We start from the raw sequence: 25,069 nt of genomic DNA on the forward strand, positions 1-25,069 counted from the left end.
CAAAATTCTTTTAATATATCCTTACAATTTTTTTCACTAAATGCTCCACGAATGCGTGAAAAGATTTTTCTATATAATCCTTGAATTATTTCTCCAGAGTATTTTAAGGAACTATTTCTTGAGCATGTTCAGAAGTTTATAAAGAAAGTTTGCAAGAATTCCTCTAATAAAATTTGTAGAAATTCCACCAGGGGATCTCGTAAGAAATTCAGCGTTTCTTTGATCTTTAAAGAATATTTCCATAAGTCAGTGAGTTGCTCTTCTCTCTATAAAAAGGTGTCATGCCATCAATATTCATGAAAACTCCTCTAAAAAAATATTTTACTATTAATTCTCAAAAATATTTTTCAGGGTTTGCTATAGTACCGTTAAGTCATCAGTCACCGTGCGGCCTCCATTCACCGTGCACATATGCTAATTCCTACAGAACATTTATACAATATTCTCAAATTATTCTTGTGGCAGCAAAATAAGATAAAACTGATGAAATGAGGTAGTTCTTGTCACAAAACATTTTGAAAAACCTAGTGTATGCAGACAAAATCATGTGAATTCCGTTTAATAATGCGATTTTTCAATACTCTTAGTAGAAACGCGAAAAATCAACATTTTTCATTTCAACGTTAGGGTATCACATTTTTCATTATTTCAACAAGTTTTCGCTGCAGATACTTCTAGTAAGATGTATTTCATCGTATGAGGTGAGTCATGAGGTTTTATGCAAATCAGATTTTTTTTCTTGCGATTCAGTCGAAACACAAATGCACGGTGAATGGACCCTTTTCAATATTTATGGTTCCTTTTACCGTGCCTTAGTATAAAAGGCTTGAAATTATTGGGTAATATTGAATTTATTGTTATATCGCGATTTAACTACTTTATATTTAGTTTTTGAGCAAATAAGAAATGGTTTGAACAAAACAGCCAACCCTCCTGTAACGATTTTGATGAAAAATTAGTGATTTAGTATTTTTTCAACTTTCGATGATTTTTATTTTAATATAAGAATTGAATACCCTTAAAAGTGAGTGCGCATACTATTAGCAACATATTTTCTCCACCAACAACGTTTCTTCAAGGTACAAAATTAAATCATGTCGAAAACTATACGCACGGTGAATGGTGATATGGAATGGTGCGAGGCGACCTTAACATGATATTTATAAACATAATTTTTGAGTATTTTGTTGTTGTGCATCACTGATTTTTTATTTTTCCTTGAATTATGGTATAATTGCACGCTTCGTAGTGGTATTCTAGTTCGCTTATAATGATTTGTAAAAAATATAATTTATTGAAACGCATATATTTTTTTAATACACGATGAATTGTAGGTTGACGGTAATTTATTCTGTCATTCTCATTGGAAACCTTGAAAAAATGGATGGATATTAGGCCGTCCCTTATTTTCGAAAATGCAAAATGTTAAAAGTTCGTCATTGTAAAGTGCTCGTTTTGGTAAGAATAAAATCAGGTAAATATTTGAAGTCCGTACGTGGACGCTAAGTGGTCCCCCAACGACCCTAAAGGTATTAGGTAGAGATGAACCCTGTGCGACAAATCGAGCTCGCTGCTCTAGTGTACGCAACATGAGTACGAAAAGCCACTAGTAACAAATTGATAATCAGCATGGACTTTTAAGTAAAATAATATTTTATATTGTGGATATCTTCATAACACTGCACGCTGACGTAAAATTCAAAACTACAAAGGGATCGTTCAAATATAACGTAACGCAACAGGGGGAGGAGGGTCTTCCGTAGTGTTACGGTCCTTACATTTTTTTTTCATACAAAAGTTGTGATGTGGTAGAGGGAGGGGTCTAAAATTGACAAATTTTGCGTTACGTAATATTTAAATCATCTCAAAGAAAACAAACTTCTATGCTGATTATCAACGCGCGCAGAACAATTTGTTACTGGTGGCTTTTCGTACTCATGCTGCGTGCACTAGAGCAGCGAGCACGATTACGCTCAAGGGGTCACCTACACCTTTAGAGCCGTTGGGGGACCACTTGGCGTCCACGTACGGACTTCAAATTTTTACCTGATTTTATTCTTACCAAAACGAGCTCTTTACAATGACGAACTTATAACATTTCGCATTTTCGAAAAATAAGGGACGGCCTAATGGACATGGATTTTTCTTCGAATAAGTGTCTTTGGTATCTTCCGTTAGTATGACAGGAACAAATACGGGATAACAATTTCAGACGCTTGAGTGCGGTCGTCCCGCCGCTTTGGATCAATGTTTGATGAAGTACAGAATTATTCATCATATAATTTTGCAATACAGTACTAACCCGATTTTGTTAGTCCCTTTTTCAGAAATCTTGTTGTTCTCACTGTTTGATTAATGAATTTCAACCAAGTATTTTTTAGTCATGTTAAAGCTACTATTAATATTCATAACAAGGCAAATATAGAATATTGATCAATTGTTTACATTTTGAAGGAGAGCTTCACAAAGTTTTGAAAAAGAGGCTGATAAAATCTGGGCATCTAATGTAAACAACATTTTAACTACGTGAAATGATACCAGAATAAACATTAGTTATATTGGAAACTAATGTTGATACTGTGATGCCGCCGATTTTGATTGGTACTCAGCTTCTTATCATTTTGATCATTTTAACAGTTAAAAAATCAAAACTGAAAGCAGAAACCTGTTCCTAAAAAATCAAATTAAAAACGATTTTTGCCATAAGTGACAGTGATGTTAAATGTCATGAACATCACGTGACTCTGACGATAGAATAATGCGAATATCTTCCATCCCCGCGGAAAAAGTCATTGGAAAATGTTTTTCTCTGGTGATCATATGTGAACTACTTGCAGTTGGCCATATCGTCCCCTTAATGCTACAACTAGATAACTCGAAAATCAAAATTTTGAGATGTGCAACTTTGAAAATATGCTCGTTGTACAAGGTGATGGTTAATCGCAGAGAATTTGATTGGAAAGTAAATATCAACTTATGTATTTTCAATCACACACTTATGAGCTGTGGATATTTTGCAGATCAGAGGCGTTTATTCCACCTGTTCTACCTGTTCTTGGAACAGGTACGTATTTGAAATAAAATTATAATTATATGTAATATAAACAATAAACACTGATAAGTATTTAATCTCAGTTGTACCGTGGGATCATACACCTACTAATCCCCTAAACTTGACCGCTTGTTGTATCCCCGCCCGTTCCATGTTCATGGAGAACGATATAAAACGAACATCCCAAAAAGCCACCATTAAAAATCAATCAATCCACCACGAGCACTACATGCATATCAAGCAAAAGCGTGCGATGTGTTGCGAGTCGGTACGGTACTCCATAGCTCATCTTTCTTCTCTACCTTTATGTCTAGCAATTCGCGTCCTACCCGTTCGACAGTTCATCAGAACAACATGAATGGTTGCCAAACACCAGATTGTGCTGGCATTTGCACCGCCAAATTGAGCATTCATCCGAGTTCATTTCACTCTAGTTTATCTTCCATACGTTCTCCTCGAATGTAGAACCAACAGCAGTGATGTAAACTTTTTACTGGTTGTTCTGCCTCTCTTTCGTATTTTCGACACGCGTCGACGCTAAGGATAAATGCCACAAGTATGCATTGATTGCAGTGTAAAACAAAATAGATAGTAAAGTATTTAGCAGCTATAAAGCAGTTGGGAAAAAAATTAAAACACACCAACATATTTTTATGGATTGAAATTGTAGAGTAAACTGTGTATCAATCTTTCCTATGCTAAATATCAAACATTAAATACCCCAAAGAAAATTTGGGTTTGTGTGAGCCATTTTTAGCACTTCGTAGCAAAGCTACACATGTACACGAAAAGATGTCTTCAGTGGAAAGCTTGCTTGTGTGCAGAAATGTTCAACTTAATTCAGAATGAATAACTGAATGAATGAAAGCTTGAAGTGTGCCTTACGCACGTTATTTTTTTCGTTCTACATGAGGTTGGAACAGGAAGCAGAAGAACAGCTGGTTTTACATTTTTGAACTCCACTAAAAAACGGTTTTTTATTCGTGATTAATTGTGAATCGTTTAAAAGGTATAATTAAATTTGCTTTAATTATTCAACTATTTAAAACGCACTTATTTTAGATGGAGAAGGTAAATTGTGAGAGCTACTGCGTTATTGAAAATTTGTTGCAAAAGCCGTTCTCTATGAGATCGTTGGAGGAAAAACGCTGCTTGGTTGCATCCGCGGTTCCGAGGCCAAATATGAGTAATCTCAAATCAAACTACTCCAAAGGAATGCGGACAATAACACGTAACTTTTGTGTCGACTCGTATCAGGTCAACAAATGGTTGTGTGGCTCGGAAAAGTTAAATAAATTATTTTGCTGGCCGTGTTTGCTTTTCCACGGCAGCAAAGATAGAGGCGTGTGGACGAAGGCAGGATTTGTCGATCTCAACCATTTGTCTACGGCATTGAAAGCACATGCATCTTCCCGGGATCACATTGACAATTCTATGGCGTTGAAAACATTCGGCCGCATTAGGATCGATGAAGCGTTGGACCATGGTCGCGAAATTGCTAGGCGGAACCATAATCTTTTGGTTGACAAGAATCGCAAGCATATGCGCACATTGATAGATGTGGTTTGTTTTTTGGGAACTCATGGACTAAGCTTTCGAGGACACGACGAACGGGAAGGATCCATCAACCGTGGGAATTATAAAGATTTATGCTCCTTCATGGCATCTAATGATCCTGCTTTTGAAGAATTTCTCAATGGTCATGTTTTCACTGGAACATCTGGTAGTATTCAGAATGAGCTGATCGAGTGCGTCGGGGAAATGATTATTCGTGAAATTCAACAAGAAGTAGCGGAAGCTGATTTCGTTGCCATTCTTCTAGATGAAACCACTGATTCCGCTAGGCTAGCTCAATTATCTTGTGCGTTGCGATACGTCAAAAGGAATGGTAAGATTTTTAAATGACTAAATACGTTACTATATAGCAACGTATCACAATAATGTGTATTGCAGGTCAACCGGTTGAACGCATGGTTCGATTAGCAGATGTCAGTGGCGGTAAAACTGCAGCTGCACTTGCGGACCAAGTGGACATCCTGGCTCAAAAGTTTGATCTCACTGCCAAGAAACTAGTAGCTCAAACGTATGATGGTGCTGCAGTGATGTCTGGAGCAACGGGAGGGACACAAGCGCTCGTGAAACAAAAATTTCCACGGGCCGATTTCATTCACTGCCGAGCCCACGTACTAAACTTGGTTCTTCTGCGATCCTGTGTGAATGACCGTGTAACAGGAAGTTTCTTTAAAAGTTTGTCATCACTTGCGTCATTTTTCTCACAGTCCTGTAAACGCAGCCATGAACTCAAAAAATTCATAGAGGCTAAAATCCCAAACGTTTGCCGAACCAAGTGGGCATATACGTCCCGAATGGTCAACGTCGTGCAAGAAAATTATGATGGCATTTTAACATGTTTGGGAGAGATTTTCTTGGGAGACTCCGATTGGGATAGTGAGACGTATTCTTTGGCTCGTGGCTTGCATTCTGCAATGCTTGAATTTAATTTCGTTTTCTTGTTGCAACTGTTTGCATCAATTTTTAGCGCATTCTGATGTGCTGTATGGGGTACTACAGAAAAAAGAGCTCGACATGATAGACTGCAGTAAGCACGTCCAGCAGTGCCGTGACAGCATCGCGAAACTGAAGACAGTTACTCATAGAAGAGAAATTATTAACAAAACTATGGTGATTACTGGGGGAGGCAAACCTAAAAATTTTGAGGATATGTATACGAAAATTGTCGACAACATCCTCAATGAGCTTGACCGTCGCTTCACATCATTAGGTACTTTCCGGTACGTAGGTTTGTTGAACTCTTCAAAATTCGAACTTTATGAGAAAAATTTCCCTACTGATTTGTTTCAAGCGCTAAAAGTAAATTTTGAAGCGGAATTCGATATCACAAAGCTAGCAAATGAGCTGAAGGTTCTCTACACTAAAAAAGAGTTTGCAGGGAAAAAAGTGTACGAAATTCTTCATGTTGTGTTGGAAGAAGATCTTGAGGAAGTTTTTTCGGAAACGTGTAAGTTGGCGAAGCTTGTATTGACGTTGCCAAGCACCACAGCAACGGTGGAGCGCTCGTTTTCGGTGTTGCGCCGTCTCAAGAACTACTTACGATCGACAATGGGGGAGGAAAGATTGTTTTATTTGATGCTAATGGCAGTTGAAGGCGAATTGCTACAAACTTTGAAAAAAAGGAGCACATTTCATGATAACATAATTGATATGTTTGGCAATCGTATTCAAAGGCGCATTCCGCTACTGTATAAATAAACATAATAAATAAATGTTGAGTGAATATAGAATACATGACTTTTTTATTACAATGAAACCGAATCATTTTTGTTCTTTAACTTTGTAGCTTTCATGAGTCGATGGTATTTTCAATATCCACTCATGAAAGTTTAACTGTTGGCATTGGTGTAAAGAACAGGTAGACCTGAAGACCACGAGACGCCTCTGTTGCAGATCTAATTGATAATAATGTTTTGACATATTGAAGTCAAAAATTTTAAATATCAAGTTATCTAGTTGTAGCATCAAGGGGACGATATATTGGCTTAGAAAAACGCTATAAGCACTTCAATGTTTCCGAAATTTCGACATTTAACAGCTCTCAGTGAAAGCAATTTAAAAATTTGAAATTTTTTTTCCGCATTAAGGACATTGTGAACTCATTGAGGTTACACATATTTTTGACTGGCATTGAAATGAAGTCATCAAAATGAAGACTTTATTTTTTATTAGTATGTAGCACTTTTGAGTTATAGTTATGTAAAATTGTTACAATAATAAAAAAAATGGTAGAAGAACAAAATATGATATCGAACTTAAGATAATAATAAATTGATACCAAACAAAGATATCATCTTACTGCTGAAAACAAGTTATGTTTTCAATATGCTTTCTTCATGATGTTGAACTTTGCTCGAGTAATCTAAACAGCACGCAAGAAACTATGATAGAAATTTGTACATTTTTTCTGTTCCGAGAAAATAAAATACCGACAATATCCAAAGTTGTGAATATTTATTGTGGAATATTATGGACGATTCTATAGATATGGATATCAGATAAGTTAATTCAAAAGTAACGCGAAAAGTCCAGTTAACTTCTACAAAAATACAAACAAAATTTTGCACAAAATTAAATTACTTTTCTTCAATTTTCTTAAATAAAAAGTTTTAATGATCAGGTCAGATAATATATCTTAGTAGCAACAACGGGGATATAATATGTTATATGATAGTTTTACTAGTGTTGAAACAAGGATTTTTTATATAAACTTCCAAACTTTGAATTCTTACCAAAATGACTGAAAGTATTCCTGCACTCTATTTCAATCATAAGATTGTAAGACACATATGGGAAATGGAATTTCAAGTTTGGTTTCGATTGCATTTGTACGCATACGGTTTCATAAGTTATATGTTCGATTTTTTTTTAATGTTCAATTTTTGTCCACGCCGCACGGTGTGCTGGAACACACATATTATCGAACTTGCATGAACCTCCGATCTTTTTTCACTAAAAGTTAGCCTTGATAGTCAAAAGAAGCTTGCAGAATATTAAAAAATCTTTCATCGGCAAAAAATTGGAAAAAGACGATTTTTGTATTTTTACCCTTCTCCCATATATGAGTTCATAGGAGAATATTAGAGATACACTAATATGATGACTTTTAACGGCCTTATGATCAATTTGACATATCTTTAACATGAATGAATTCTTAGATGTTTTAAATTAAGCATCATTTCCTACATACACTCACACAATATGACCAGCCCATGGTGGTATGCCGTATTTTATATAATGGAAATTTCACTTTTCACTTCGGAAAAGCTCATACGAACGCTTTGTATTCTTCTTTCTGAATCAAATAAGTAAAATTTTACGTATACGGTAAAGTTTTCTAATCAGAATAGGAATTCCCAGAAATGGATACACATGGCAGTATAGGCTGTATTCATGTGCTTATACGCGCAAAAGTCTTGAGAGAGGGTTCACTATAACATGATTAACAGTAAACGGCTTATATAGCCTTAATGTGGTCTCAAGCACATCGTGATACAAGTTTTGTGCTGTCACTAATCTACTCAAATGCAATGCGCACATTATATTTGGGGTTTGAAGTGCCTGATTTTGAGTAAAAGGGCTGGATTACTTCGGATCGACATTATGTCATCACTCCATTTATTTGTCATAGGATGAATAATAAATGTGGCGACGATGACAAATCGATCCAACGTAGTTCAACACTTTTATTCAAGACTTCGTACTTATGGAGGGGGCAAATTTTGCGAAATAGACACAACAATTTCAATATCCAACATGGACACATACATTTAAGGATCGTAAAACGAGGTATCTTTGAAAATGCGGCTACTATCACTATTTCATGAAACTATAATGAGTTCGGTACGTATGCTTGATGGCCTAGCTATAGTAGAACATGAATCCGGTATCAAACCTCATAGGGAAAAACAGTTTTACAATTTGGAATCATTTTCGTAATCAAAGTCACAAATTCCCATATAACATTAAAAGCCTAGAGGTATGCAACGCCTCATGTACTTTACGGGATTCATTCGATTTATACTCATTCATGTTCCAAAAACGATTGATTTATGGTGAATTCAATGTCGAAACATGATTATCGATAGATATCTTTTCAGAGATATACTTTTATACCCACTATTATCAATTTATGATGGTGTTTATCATGTTTGTTTTGACTGAAAACCGTTTTGAAGATGTTTCTTGTTCAATAAATTCTGTACTTTAATTGATAAAATCTAATCCAGTTTCTCTTTTAACACTTCAGTCGTCGCGCTGTTGTATTCTGTACAACACTGGTGGAAAAACCTCGCTCTTCGTTCCCAACAGCAGCGTGGTGGTTCTGACGGTGGCAAACCGCGCGACGACTGGAAGGTTAACATTCTCCAATCCAATTCAAACTGTGATGATGTCAAACAATAGTTTGTTTTGGATTTTCATGTGCTTATCTACTCATTATCAATGTTACCACATTACCAAAAACTGACTTTCGATTATATGAAAAACTATAGATTCATTAAGATCGAACCGTTATGCAATCTTTCATGTGCAATCGATAACTAAGAAATCAGTGCTTGTTTTAAAAATAAAATATTTAGATTTTCTCTAAAAAAAACTATCAAAGTTACCCCGTTTGATGGTATGTATTTAGTTTTAAGTATATGAATGTAACTAGGGATACGTTAATGATGTGAGGTTTTAGCAAACGCACCCAACCAGCGGCTGCAAGATTTCCATTTAAATCTGCATGACAACTTTACAAGTATTATATAATATTGTTACTCATACAAGAAATATAAGACTATCATAGTTTTTTTTTATTTTCACATCTTACATTTTCTGTATAAACCCTGTATATGTAACGATATTTTACAATATTTGTATGCGTTCTTGTTTTGGATGTAGACATACCGTATACAGGTTTACGTAGAATCTTCCTCCATCTTTCAATCAAAACAAATGTGAATAACAAGACCAGCTAGATGTGAACACACCATACAAAATTTAAACAGTACATTGCCCTATATAATTGTATGGCGGTTTATTTTAATGGTTGCATGTAATTATACAATTGTCTGTTATCTTAAAAAAGCTTCATGTTCAATAACGAACTCCAATGATTTCAATTATTCTGTAGAATAGGAAACATTGATTGAAACTTGATAAGTTGTAGTATGTTTACCTTAATAAATTTATGTAAAAATGCGATGTCGTTAATAAACGGCATACCACCATGGGCTGGTCACCTTGTGTGAATGTAGGTAGAAATTATGCTAAATTTGAAACGTCTTGTAATCGATTCGTGATCAAGGTATATCAAATAAGTCTTTGAGCTATTGCAATGCATCAAAATTAGAGTAACTCTAATATTCTCCTATGAACTCATATATGGGAGAAGGGTAAAAATACAAAAATCGACTTTTTTCAATTTTTTGCCGATGAAAGATTTTTTAATATTCCGCAAGCTTTTCTTGACTATAAAGGCTAACTTTTAGTGAAAAAAGATCGGAGGTTCATGCAAGTTCGATAATATGTGTGTTTCAGCACACCGTGCGCCGATGTACGCCGCCGCCGAAAATAGTCAACGGCGTGACGCCGATGACGCCGCCGCCGCCGGTACAAAAATGCTCTGACGCCGCCGCCGACCAAAAATATTTCGGCGCACAGGTCTATTTCTGATAAACATTGATGTTTTAATATCCCGTATTAATTTATTAATGAGTACCGCTTGTTCGGTATATGCTTGGTTTTTGAGATGTATCCAGCGATGTGTACTCTTCCCCTGTATGATTTTGTATTTACATTAGATGAACTCATATTCAATCTCTCATTCAAGATTATAATAGAATCCAATCAAGTCAGGTAGAAATTGCAAGGGAATGACAATGTGAAGTTATATATTTTGTTATATGAAGTTGGAATTTGTTAAGGTGCAAATTTCATTCAGATCAAATTACTGACAATTCATAAACAATTTCAATTAATTTATTTTTTACTTATCTCGTTTGTTTGGCAGGCTCAGGCGCCGTAAGGCATAACAGAGCCGTAATCTTTTCTTTTTTTTTTACATTATTTACATTTTGAAATTTGAAATTATTTTAAAAACTATGTTAGTTTGCGGAAGTTTTAAGGTTAGTTAATACATTTTTAACAGGGAAGGAAAGGATTCATCGGGATTTCTTAAGCTACTTAGACTACTAAGCTTCAAACGAGGCCATTCTACTAACCACCAGCTCGTCCGTCTGGTAAGGGAGATTCGTACCAATTTTGCGCAAGGTAGATCTTCAGGCATGGTCCTATTAGATGTTGAAAAAGCTTACGATTCCTTATGGCAGGAAGCAATCCTTCATAAAATGTCAAGAGGAAATTTTCCCCTATACATCTTGAAAATCATTCGCTCCTTCCTCCTGAACCGCTGCTATCACGTAGCAGTTAATGGGCAAACGTCGAATAAGTACCAAATACCTTTTGGCGTTCCGCAAGGTGCTGTACTAAGCCCCACACTTTACAACATCTTCACTGCTGACCTAGTGATGCTTGAAGATGTTCATTATTATCTCTTCGCTGACGATACGGGTTTTGTCGCATCCGATTCTGACCCCGCCATAGTAATCACCAAGCTACAATCGGCCCAAAACTCCATCGAATCTTATCAGAAGAAATGGAAAATCAAAACCAACGCGGATAAATCACAGGCGATTTTTTTCACCCGCAAACGAAGTCCCCACAAACTTCCGCAAAATCAGATCTCTGTATGGAGTCGCGAGATTCCATGGTCAAACGACGCGAGATATCTTGGACTAACTATGGACCGCAAACTAACGTTCGCTACCCACATTCAGAACACTCTTAGAACATGCAACAAATTAATAAGAATGCTTTACCCCCTAATCAATCGGCGTTCACGGTTGGATACGAACTCAAAGCTCCTAATCTACAAGACAGTGTTCAAGCCGTCAATGACGTACGGATTTCCCGCCTGGTATGACTGCGCTGCTGTTCATAGAAAGAAGCTTCAAGTGAAACAAAATAGGATACTAAAAATGATCCTGAACCTAGACCCACAGTATCCAACAGATGGCGTTCACGAAATTGCAAAAATGGAAAAAATCAACGACTGGTTCCAACGAGTCCTCCCAAAGTTTTGGACGGGATGTGCAACATCAGCAAACCCTTTGCTCGAGCAATTGTGCCTGCAGTTCCTGTGATATTAGAATAGTAGTATTGTATCTTTCCTCTATCTATACCCTTTCTATTTGCTATGATGAAGGTTTTTCTTACCTTTTCCTTCCATGAATTCAATTCAACTGTTAAGTACCAGTAATTTTGTAATTATTTGTTTTTATTTTAGCTGTTGAAAGGATTTCCATAACTCAGCTTAAGATACCTAGACACACGCCATGTAACGTTAAATTTGAATTAATAAATAGAATGAATGAATGAATAGAATGATGAAGTTAGAAGGGACAGGATGTCCAGATCTGTAATGAAACTAAACAGAAACGGTTTGTGGGAGACACGACGAGAAGAGGACAATTTGAAGAGGAAAAAGAAAGACAGGGAACGAACACAATCAAACTCGAATATTGATACGCTTCAGATTAAATTCATATATTCTAAATCAAGGCCCGCCAACACTTCCCTGACAGGTTTCTGCTGTTTTCCTTGGATCCGGAGAGTTTCAGTCAGTTCGGATCTGATGCCACGATGCTCACTGCATCCCCACACAACATGTTCGATATCCTGGTAAGGCACGCCGCAAACACAGAGATTGCTTTCTGAGAGCCCAATACTGTGGGTATGCGCGCTTAACGAATAGTGATTGGACATAAGCCGACACATGACACGAATGAAATCACGGCTCATGCCCAACCCCTCAAACCATGGTTTTTTCGACACCTGTGGAAATATGGAATGCAGCCATCTACCCATTTCTCCGTCTCTCCATTTCTGTTGCCAGCTGATCAAGGTCTCCCGACGGGCCAATGCAAAAAATTCATCGAAGGCGATTTGACGCTCGTAAACATCGCCTTGTTTAGCGCCTACCTTATCCAGAGAGTCCGCTTTCTCATTGCCAGGAATGGAGCAAAGGGAATGGACCCAAGCTAGGGTAATAGTGTAAGAGCGATTTGACAAAGCACTCAATGCTTGGCGTATTTTATTCAGGAAGTACGCTGAGTGCTTCACCGGCTTCATTGACCGAACAGCCTCCAGAGAGCTTAGACTATCGGAAAAAATGAAGAAGTGCTCGGGTGGGAGAGAACTAATGTACTCTAAGGCGTAATGTATAGCTGCTAGCTCAGCAACATATACAGAACATGGCTTTCGAAGCATGAAGGAGGCGCTATGAAAAACGTTGTAAACACCGAAACCAGTGATATCATCCATTTTTGACCCATCAGTGAAGAATTGCCGGTTCTCGCTGACATGCCCGAATTTACTTGCAAACATGGGAGGGATAAACTTTGAACTTAGTGCAGGAGCAGCCGTGTGGGCCAACGCGACAGAAAGAGTTCAACAATAGCTGCAGCAGTGAGTACCCCATCTCGTTTACATACCACACAAATCGGTTCAACCCACACCCACACGCCACACAAGGGTATCAATAAATAGTTAAAAGTGAAATTTCCGGAGTTTTCATACTTTGTTCGCGAAGCCCCTCCGATTACCCAGTAACATTCCGACCCTGCGACACAGTTCAGGAATTTCATGTTACTGAGATAGTTTTTCGGGAGTGGTTGAAAGCCACTGTAGCTTTCTACCACTCTGTATGGCGAAGAAGGTTCACGCAGTCATCCAAGGTAGATCATATTAAACGCAAACTGGACTCCAAGTTCGTCGTTCGTAATTGTAGCCTTGGGGAGTAACTTGTACATGCTGGAAGACGTCAGGGATGGCTAACGAGGAGCTGCCAAAAACGCCGCCACGTGCTCCGGAATCACGGAGGACTTAGACGGTGATGCTTTTATAGACAACTACCTTCGCCGAGAAGTACAGAGTCTTTTGAAGGCTCGGGGGATTGGAACTCTGAAAGTCAGAGAAGGCCCAAACACCAGAAACAATGTCGGTGTAAGGGAAGTCGGAAGGCACAGCCGGCGAGGGAGATTGGGACTTCCAAAACTAGTAAGGTGGCTCCAAATGCCGGACAAACTATACAGACATCGCAGAATGAACTGTTGACGACGAGCATACGCTTCACTAAAACACGTTCTGCGGCAGAGGCTAGAGCGCCAAGAACCGAAACCTTGCCGTTCCTTGCACACCATTGGACCAGCACACCAGTGTCATCTGGCGAACACGGCCTGAGCCTCCAACACAACGAGCCATCAAACAATCTTCAGTGGAGCCCATTGCAGTCGACCACAAGTCGGCGGTGTTCCTGAAGCGCGCACACGTCGCCGATCATTCGATCGGGCACTTCGATGCCGGAGGAGTGAATCCAGCTGACTGAACTCCAGGAACAGGTCTGAACGAAATGGCATTCGGTTGCATGGGGGTCACTACGAAATCTTCCTTTGAAGTAAAGCGACCGGAAGGCGCGGTAGAGCATTGCTATTTTGGGCTCGTAGTGATAACTCACAACATCCACTATTATTATTTGGCTTTACAACAATTATCTTGATAAAACCTCGCCAATTTACTCAGTTCATGACCGCTTCTCTCCATGCTCGACTGCGACCCACGCTCTTCGTCTCCAGGTCCTGGTGCACCTGGTCAATCCACCTAGCTCGCTGCGCCCCACGTCTTCTTGTTCCGACCGGATTCGTAGCGAACACCATCTTTACAGGGTTGTTATCCGGCATTCTTGCAACATGCCCTGCCCAGCGTATCCTTCCAGCTTTAGCTACTACCTTCACGATACTGGGTTCGCCGTAGAGTTGAGCGAGCTCGTGGTTCATCCTCCGCCGCCACACGCCGTTCTTCTGCACGCCGCCGAAGATCGTCCTTAGCACTCGGCGTTCGAACACCCCAAGAGCTTGCAAGTCCTCCTAGAGTATAGTCCACGTCTCATGCCCGTAAAGGGCTACCGGTCTTATAAGCGTTTTGTACTACGTGCATTTGGTGCGGGGGTGAATCTTTCTTGACCGCAGTTTCTTCTGGAGCCCATAGTAAGCACGACTTCCACTGATGATGCGCTTTCGTATTTCCCGACTAACATTGTTGTCAGCCGTCAACAAGGATCCGAGGTAGACGAACTCGTCCACCACCTCGAAGGTATCCCCGTCTATCGTAACACTGCTTCCTAAGCAGGCTCTGTCGCGCTCAGTTCCGCCAACCACCATGTACTCTGTTTTCAACGCATTCACCATTAGCCCGACTCCTGTTTCTTCGCGTTTAAGGCGGGTGAAAAAATCTGCCACCGTTTCAAATTTTCTCCCAATAATATCCATATGGTCCGCGAAGCAAACAAATTGTCCGGATCTCGTGAAAATTGTGCCTCGACTGTTAAGACCGGCTCTCCGCATGACACCTTCAAGCGCAATATTGAACAACAGGCAGGAAAGTCCGTCGCCCTGTCGTAGTCCCCGCCGAGACTTGAACAAACTGGAGTGTTCGCCCGAGATCTTCACGCACTTTTGTACACCGTCCATCGTTGCTCTAATCAATCTTGTGAGCTTCCCGGGAGAGCTGTTCTCGTCCATGATTTTCCATAGATCTACGCGGTCGATACTGTCGTATGCCGCATTGAAATCGATGAACAAATGGTGCGTAGGGACCTGGTACTCACGGCATTTCTGGAGGATTTGCCGCACGGAAAATATCTGGTCCGTTGTCGAGCGACCGTCGATGAAACTTGCTTGATATCTTCCCACGAACTCGTTTGCTATCCACTATCCACTTGTATCCACTATTATAGTTATAGTTATTTTGTCTACTTAGAATAAAAGCAAATTTAAAGATAACCCTCCGCAATCAGAAGCAGGATCCACTCAGTTACCGATTTTCTACAACTTATACTTAGTACATTTAGAACTCAAAATGTTTATTCAAAAGGATTTTCCTAGTGATCATTTCAAATTCCCGGTTTTTCCAGATGGATTCAAATTCCTGTCCTTTTCACACCTTTCCCGTTCTTCCCGGTTCGGTGACCACTCTGGTATATACATATCTTGAAACAACGTTGCAAGAATTTCACGTATAGGTGGAGGAATCATTAGAAGAATTTCTGAAAGGATCTCTGGATATGTTCCTGAAAGTATGCCGGAATAAATCTCCGTAGAAATAATTAGAAGAATTCGTAAAGTTTTCCTCTAGGGTTCTGAGAATGAATTCTTGAAGAACCAATGGAATTGTAAATTTTCTTAGGATCTCTTAAATTTGGCAGCAGGATTCTTTGCAAAAAGCTAAAAAAATATTTTGAAAGACCTTAGAGACCTTCTGTTAAAAATAAAGAGTTTTTAGAGATTTAATACAAAGGGACCAAATCTCTAAAAGAAGACCTGCTACCAGCTCTGAAATCTCTTTAATCAACGGTATCCTGTAATGTGTTCCAAATTCGAGAGGTACATCATTCGTTAGGTCAATGAAGGAAATCGATGAGTTTCCATTCTAATAAAAAACAACGTCTTTCGATTCATGCAATCTATATCCCAAGTCAGTTCCCGGGACCCCCAAATTCGTTCATCCACAGAACTGCGAAGATTAAATCTCTCCCCACATTGCCCCTTACGACGTATAAAAAGATCATCATCGCTTACCGGTCTCCTCCAGCCGCTTGACATTCCGATTATTCTATAGGCAAATCCGATTTCTACTGTGGGGAAGGGAAGTAATCCAATAGCAGAAGCAGCATCAGTTTGATTTCATTCCGCGAGGCAGACGGCCACCGTAAATCCGTTCCGTTCGCTCGCTTCCAGAACTCCTGGTTCGGGCTCTGGTGGTGTTCCGCCGTTCTGACCCCGACGGCCAAAAGCATCCCACGCACACAAACTCAATCGGAACCGACGGAACAGAACCACAAAATATAAAACACACACACAAAACCAGTCAACAAGGAGAAAGGCGACTTTGCTGACAGAGACGAGAATCTTTCGCACCAATTCCGCGGGCCCACCGAACAAGAAACGCACCTTTTTCCGGCACGATGACACTATTGGCACTTGGGGCTGCTTCCCGGAAACTTCCGGCCGTGATTCGGCACCACTTTGCGACAGTTTTTCACTGATTTCCACTACTTTTTCTTTGTCGTTCCGACGGGGAGACACCGAAAACTGCGAATCCCTTTTGCTCTGTGCGCGTTCATATCAAACACGACGACGACGGCGACAACGACCAAAGTACCCTAATACACAGGTAACCGATTCTCGCATGTTTCATGGATTAGTAACACGGAAAAAAAAAAGCTTGTTTGAAACAACTCTATACAGAGTCAGAATTAGGGCGAACGTGAAAACTATAAGGGCTTATTCACAAATTTCATAACGCTGTAGGGGGTGGGTGGGTGTCCTCGTGTTGTTACAGCTCATACAAAATTGGTAGAATATTCATACAAAAAGCGTTACGAGGGGGTGGGTGGGTGTCGAAAATTTCCATTTTTGGCGTTATGAAATATGTGAACGAACCCTCCCGAATAAAAAATACAATACAAAAACAATATAACGTATTGTGACAGTACCATTCAATATATTGGAAATACAATACAGTATATGTAAAATGACAATACAATCACAGTACAATATATTGTTTTGAACAGTTCACTGTATGGTATTTGAGATTTTTGCAATATAATGTATGGGTGGTTAAGTATCGTAACAATACAAATATAGATATTTTCTCATACAAACATTTTGAAAATACAATACGATATAATGTTCATGAATTGTCTTGATTAGCAATTCGTGTATTGTTATACAATACGAAAACAATTCAACGAACTGTATCATGGTTGCATTCGTCGTTACAGCTAATGTCAAGTGACTTCTAAAAAACTACTTATTTTTACATTTTGAATATTTTTCACTCAACATTTCTTGCTTTCTGAACTTGTTTTGTTTACTTCTTTCAGCAAAGCTACATAGAAAAAAGCAACAGTTGTTTTACGCGAAAATAGGAATTTGACCAAAATTGTAAGGTATAAAACCAATTAAAAACAATACAATGTTCTGTTACAATATATTATATTGTTTTTGAATTGTATATCCAAACAAGAATAATATTGCTTCGACATTCAATTACAATACGCTGTATTGTATCCAATACGTTATATTGTACATTAATGGTTTATTCCATTCACTGAATGATACGTTTTTATCCGGGTTCTGCTTTGTAGGCTGGATCGAACTTTTTAGCCTGATTTATGTCACTGTTTGTTCTCGAATCTGTTCCTCGTCTAACTCTAGTTGCTGGTGGAGGCAGCGAAAGCGGTAGGCTAGCTTCATTTTGCATCCAACAGCTTGCTCGAGTATCGCGTTCCTGTTGAAATCACAACATTGAATTGGCCGCAGTTTTGAAGAACTTTTAAAAGATTTACTCACCAGCGCATAGTTTAACCGGATCACAATTAAATTTCGGGAAACATATACTTTTACAGGCAATCAAAACTTTAATGATTTTTGTTTTGTTTTGTTTTTTTTTTTTCAATTGCACAAATGCATACACGCTTAAAAAACATAACTACGATTGTTGAAGTTGCACAACATATTTAAAATATTTTTCTTTTTCACGATTTTAATGATATGTGTCAAACATAATCAATTTTACCGTATTTTTTTTATCTAAAATAAAACTCTTTTACGACCAAATTGTTATGAAAAATTATTATATCTTTGTACGAAACGTACACTACTAATTGGTGCCTCTACCATTCGGAAAACCGTGGCCTTATACTTCAACTATTTCGCACGAATTTAAACCCCCATATAGTTTCACAATGCCATGACAAAATTAGATACTGTTACAATTTGATATGTATTACTCAAATGATTTTTTATAATCGAAAGCTTCAGATTTATTATTGTACAACAAGAAAGCTACTGTTTGTGAAACATTAACCATAACAATTGAAAGAATGTTACTGTATGGAATGTACGGCGAATTGTGTTTTTCTATGCGGGTAATCAATTTCGTTTTAATTTTTGTGCAATGCGACCCTATTTCATTTGATTTTTCGAGTTATCCTCAGATTAAATCCATTTTATCAGATTTTGCACATTTTATCGATTTTCAAGGTTTTTAATAATTTTGTGTTTTCTGCTGAGTAATTTTCACAGTAAAGCGAAGTATGCACTTCAACAGAAAAGTAATCGCCTATCTCGATGCGTGGGAAATTTCTTGCAAGAAATGCTCAAGAAAAGCATTTTTCTTCGATCGCAGTACGCAGTTGAAAAGAAATGTCAATTCAAATGGAGCTCATTGTAGGAAATTTCTTGACCATTTCTTGGGCAGAAATTTTTACTTTTCTTGAGCTGAACAGCATACTTAGCTTAAATTGATAATAATCGACAAAATCCGAAATTATCCCAAAAATCTCATTTAATTTGCTTTATCCGGTTGAAAATCGAAATCTTTGCTTCGTCTGCGTCGGTGTCTTCGCATCAGTCATGAAAATTGACATTTCAATACAGTACCAGAACAACGGCATAACTGACAAATGTAAACAAATTGAGTTTTATACACCTAACAATTTATTTGATAAACTACAATCACAGACAAACAGACGTCACACTCTCACCATCGACCACCTTTTTAACGGCCGATTCAAATATATGGTAGGTGGCCAATCCACCACTCGCAGCGCTCGCATCGTTTTTGTTCGCGTTTAACGTTTACACACTACCGCCATCTGTTGGTCCATCGGCCAAACACACCGATTTTAGCATTGGGCGTACATGTCATCGTGACTATGATTTTGATCAGGATTTGTTCTAAGTGTTACGTCTGTTTGTCTGTGCTACAATCATATACTGCACAACTGTTTCCTTACACTGATAAAAAATACATAGTACCGTCGACTATTACGGCATATTTAGCGTTACCATGCCAATTTTTTGTATTGACAACCACATATTACGTTATTTTCACCACATTTTAGTTGAAATTACTACGACCAAACGCATAGTAAAATGGTAAAATTAACCACTTATGTCAGTCAACGTCATAGCACAATGTTGACAAAAATTTTCGTCCGGCACTAGATCAGTTTTGTTTTGCTAAACATTTCGCGGCAACCGCTCAGTTTAATTTGCATGGAATCGTTATTTTAATTACGTTCAAAACAAAGGTAATAATTCTGTTCATCGTTCATTTGTATTGAGAAATTTAATGATTTGATTTTTAAGGCTGTGATGGAAGACATACACCCCAGTGCAGACCGGGCGTCCGTTTAGAAATACCGGGACGGTCGTAAACCATGGAACGTAACAAAACGGCTCGCAAGCAGGATAACACCATACCAATGTAACTTCCATCATCGAAGAAGGTTTTGGCTATGGCCATCATAGAGCTAGATCTCCAGGAAGAATATGGAACCAGCAGCAGCATCCTTTCCAGTGGCAACAAAACTCCGGCACCCAAGGATCAAACTTGTGATACGTTGAAGTGTAATCTGGTTCTAACGGAATAGATGTCGACGAGGAGCTCGATCTGGAAAAGAGTCGGAAGGCGACGGAATCTTCAATTTCATGTTGGATCGGCGATGCGGGGAACCCGGTCATCCGAAGATATAAATGTGGAAGCAATAACTCTGGCAATCACGGCAAGATGACGTCGAACCGAGATTCTCCAATATTTGCTATCGTTTTTTATGTATATTCATCAATTCTGTATGTTTTTACTTTATGGTTCAGGGAGTATCATGATAAAGACAATAAATAAACTTTTTTCTTATTTTTCTATAACAAGTCTGAGGTAAAAGCCTGCTATTCATTTTATGATAATAACTATAACCATGGTACGTATTACTATGCCGAGTTGCTGTCAGAACATAGTAACAATAACCACCGTTTTGTTCTTGCAATAATGGAACATTTTCTGCAAAAATCAAGTAGTAAAGTGGTTTTAATTTGACTCTCGATATAGTCAACATTACCATGCCTTTTCTATCAGTGTAGAATAACGTTTTTCACGAAATAAGTGAGAAAAACATAAAGGCGCATTTGATATTCTCTTTCGATACGAACTCTGATGTCAATTTCGCCCATCTTCCCCCCCTGCGGTAACCGGGCGCATTTGCGTTTGAGTGTGGCAGCAGGGCGCATTTAAAACTGAGTGTGCAGTAGGTCGATAGTGAAGAAGGTTCGTGTGAAAGAGCGTAGCAAAACAGCGAAGCTGATGATAGTCAAACCAGAAGGATGAGGTAGAAAGGCGCAATAGGCCTTTTCATGTGACAGATCCGTCTATGCATTTGTTTACATCGGTGGAGGGCCGGTGCTAACACGAGCCTGTCATTTTCATAGAAGAACTGTCAAAGTGCTTCCCGATCAGCTGATTTGAGACGTCATGTGAATAGGCCTATCGCTGCAGCGTGCTGTCAAACTGAAGGAGACGAAAAACCGAGGGGCGCAACAATCCTCAATTTTGATGAATGGCGCATGATGCTTTTTTATTTATTTTAACATGTTGTTCATAATATGAAAATAAATCAAATGGTTTGTTACAAAAGTTATATTGTAATGGATCATACAAAAATGCATCATGCGATTAAATCGATCGGAAACATAATACAGAATTGAAATTATATCCGCTGAACTTCAAACCGATTTTACTGACAATGTATTAGTGCTCATATTCGCCCTAATTATGACTCTGTATTGATTTCTTCCCCCACGATGGTAAACAAGTGCCAGTGGCCGCTGCAGTCACTGCTTAGCACGAAAACCCTTTGTTGGTATGCTAGCCTTGCAATAAGCAAAACTTCGCCGATTTAGATCAAAACTTTTATCCTAGTCCTGGTGACCACAACCTTCTAGTAGATCCGGACCTCAAGTTGTTGTATGAAAAGGGTACACGCTTAAAAAAATATATGCTAAATAGCGTACAAGTCATACTAAAATCATATTTGGTCTATTCACCCCATGCGATGAATATACATGTTATATGCTTTGCTAGTATAAACGTCTTTTATAGTAGCGCATGCATATTTCGCCATTATTATTCCAATGCATTATTAATGCTTATCATTTAAATTGCTTAAAACTATAAGTTATTTTTGTTTTTGTATAAAAAAAGAAAAAAAAATTTCTACAATGAATTAATATTTATTTATAATCTATATTTCAAATCAGGGTTAGAATAAGTTTCTTTTTCTTGAACGAGAATGTGAAATAGCTGCAGACCGAACACCAAATCTTGCAGGTAATTGATAGACGCTTATTGGTTGTTTGCCGTCATGAACGGGCATCTTTTCCACTGTTCCTAAACACCGGCTCCTAGTTTGGGTCTGCCGGTTTTCTTGTGCAGTTTGATGGTTCAATAAGTCCCTTTTCGTTGCATCATAGCGGCATGCAGAAACCGATTTACCCAGCAGAATGTCCATGAAATAGTGCTTATGATTCCTGCAGATCATCTTTGGCCGAACACAACTCCTGCTGCCATGACCTAATTCCATTTCATCTGCTGAAAAATATGAAATGTATTGAAACATTGTATTATAGAATTAAGTTTCTAGTTTACCTTAGTAAGATTCCTTTAGTATGATCCAAGTTTTTGTTAGAGCTCAAAAATTTGAAGCAAACGTGTCGTTGCTTGTTGCTGGAAACTGCAATGAATTTTTCAATGAAGTCCCAAGATTAGCAATCAGTAACGCTTATGCACATGAGGAAATAAACGTCCGATATCCATTCCAATGGATAAAACATAATCATCCAGTGCATATTTGATAAGCATCGTAATGGATTAGTATGAAAAAATTTAACGGAATATTATACATTAAGCTATTAAGTATATTCGATTTTCACCGTGTACAAGACCCTATTAAAAAGCTTCTCCCGTAGAGAAAAGTTCCACAGCAAATCAATATTTGACACATTCACAAATTTCATAACACCAAAATATATTATTTTCGACACCAACGCCCCCTTCGTAACGTTATTTTGTATGAATATTCCACGAATTTTGTGTGATCTGTAACATTTCTAGTACTCCCAACCACCCCCTTCAGCGTTATGAAATTTGTGGACAGGCCCTTATAGGTATTTATATCATTTGGAAGAGAATTCAGAACCAAGGATTTTTTCTACTAGCAACTTGTTCCGCTAACCTCAGCGGCAAGCGTCTAGAACAACTCTCGAAAAATCATCATTGATAAGGAAACACATTCGGAGTATGCTTGAGACTCTTCTTTTAAAGCTATTTTTTCGATGGCACATCCATTCAGTTATAACTATAGCTGAAGGTGACACGGTTTGGAATCAACTTCTAAGATTGCATTGAAACTTCAAAGGCACAAATGTCGCGAAGAAAGCATCCAACAACAGTGAAGTTTTTATTTTGGCTTTGTGCACTAGCAGAAAGCTTAAAATAAGAAGATCAGAAACGTTTGCAAACTATTTCTCCAGTTTAGTGCCTTTGAAAACGTGAGTAGGGGCACAAGTCGGCCATTGTGACGGCCATCTTTGGATTCCGAGATGTTTCACCTTAAGCGGGGGCGGGAGCGGTGCTGTTGCTGGTGCTAGCAGGGCCAACTGATCTTCCACGGCCTGCTGTTGCGTTTGTCGTTCAGGAAGCTGAGGTACTGGGTCAGGCGGAGGACGGCAATCGACGTAGCGACGTACTCCTTGACATCTTCCTTGCGGAGGGATTTCACCTGCTTGGACACGGTGCGGTAGTCGCGGCGGGCTACTTTGTTGGAGGCGTCCTACGGTGTGATCTTCCTTAACCGAGGTGAGAGCATTATCATCTTCATCGTCGCCTTCGCACTTTGGGAAGTAGTAGTCCAGTAGACGCTCAGCCAGCTAAGCGGTGGGAGGCCAGTACTTCGTCGGCTTTCTTCAAGGAGGGCTCTTTCAGGGAGGTGGCCTTCTGCTGGGAGGCCTGTTGTAGTTCGCATACCTTCTCGGTGTAGCTTTCGACCGTGCCGAGGACCTTGGACTTTGAATGATTGTAGATCTCCTGCGGTTGTTCCAGGTCCGTCACACTCGGGCTCAGATTGGGTACCACTTCTAGTACTGCATTTCGTCCCTCGGTAGTGCAAAAGGTACCCAAGTTTGACAGATCGCAGTACACTTTTCACGGCATGAGCCTCTGTACGTGCCATAAATTCTTTTGTTCTCATGACTTTTACTGTGCGCCGTGTGTTGGTGCTGTCTCGCTCTCTCTCACGGGCAACTTGAAAACAGGGCGCACAGTAAAAGTCAAACGTTTTATGGCATGCATAGGCTCATTCTAGATTACCTTATGAGCCATAAAATTTTGGGCAACTGCAAGGGACATGGAGGTCTTTAATTCCTTGATGATCGGTGCACCCACGTCGAGGCGGTCGATGCCCTTGGCCAGGGTTTGTTCGACCAGCTGGAGCAAGCGGTCGAACTAGTGCACCAGCGGGGCGGAGATGCTGGCACGGGGGACCACATCCTCGGCCGTTCCGAAGGCCCAGCTCGGAAGGGGATTGTAGTCTTTCACGGGTCCGTAGAAATTTTGTGTTTGCTGCCAAGTAATGTCCACAGCGGGCAGTTTGAGCATACGGTCCCACGATTCCCGATGTGGCAACAGGCCCGACTGATTGTCGCCGATCGAGCAGGATTCTCTGTTTTCCTGTAATTTAGCAGACATGGTTCTTGTTAATGATTGTTCTATTTCGATTCTCACAAAAACTCACTTCACACAATCAGTAATCCAACTGTTGGACCTTATCAATGGATCATTAAAATAACCAAAATGGCCGCTATGAAAAGCATAGATAGCGCCACCGTAGCCTTGTGTGTTTGACAGAACAGCAATGCTGTCACAATGTTAAATCCCATATACAGTGGCGCCTTTGTTTTGATGCGGTGAGCACTGACAAAAACTACATTCAATGATCCATTTGTAGTCACTTTGCGGAGTCCGGCAATCGAATTTTCTCCAACAGAAATGCCGGTCAGGCCGGTCACAAATAAAGTGGAACAAAACAAACGCCGAAATGGAAAAAATTGACATTCGAGTTTTAGGGATGTCCATCGATTTTTGTCGATTCGATGAATTATTACAGACTTTATCGGATTTTTTCGGATTTCATTTATTTTTAGTGATTTATTATCCATTTTATTTATTGCGATGGAAATTTTGCTCATATGAACAAAACGGCTCACTTTTGGCCTAAAATGAAGATAACCTGCAAGTGTCGTACCCAGGCATTGCATTTCATCCCATCTTTCGATCTTCTGAGCATGATATGGATCGAATTGTGAGAGATGATCTTAGAGCTCTGTGATCGATTTTTCGTACATATCTTATGCTCAGATGAGTCATCTTGAACTCAGCAATCTACGCGTTTGATTTGCTTGACATTAATCCACACATTTGACAAGGAATTGGTAGTGAAATGAC

The 25,069-nt window shown here is 39.1% G+C and overlaps 1 protein-coding gene and 1 pseudogene across 8 annotated transcripts in view; both read right to left on the reverse strand.

The window, feature by feature from the left end:
* LOC23687700 (trithorax group protein osa) overlaps window positions 1-16,858 on the reverse strand; it is a 566,458-nt gene extending 549,600 nt beyond the window's left edge. For 6 of the 8 annotated variants that reach the window (XM_021852027.1, XM_021852032.1, XM_021852026.1 and 3 more), the window contains exon 1: window positions 16,306-16,858. Coding sequence is in view for 1 of the 8 variants with exons in the window: in XM_021852029.1 (XP_021707721.1) it covers window positions 16,306-16,329 (24 nt within the window). In the remaining 7 variants the exon portion in view is untranslated. The remainder of the gene's footprint in view (window positions 1-16,305) is intronic. The other 2 variants (XM_021852024.1, XM_021852029.1) reach the window with 2 other exon arrangements.
* Window positions 16,859-23,186: 6,328 nt separating this feature from the next.
* Window positions 23,187-24,313, reverse strand: LOC110678117 (annotated as a pseudogene).
* Between the last annotated feature and the right edge of the window lie 756 nt (window positions 24,314-25,069).

This window comes from Aedes aegypti, chromosome 3 (assembly GCF_002204515.2).
Source record: "Aedes aegypti strain LVP_AGWG chromosome 3, AaegL5.0 Primary Assembly, whole genome shotgun sequence".
NCBI lineage: Eukaryota > Metazoa > Arthropoda > Insecta > Diptera > Culicidae > Aedes > Aedes aegypti.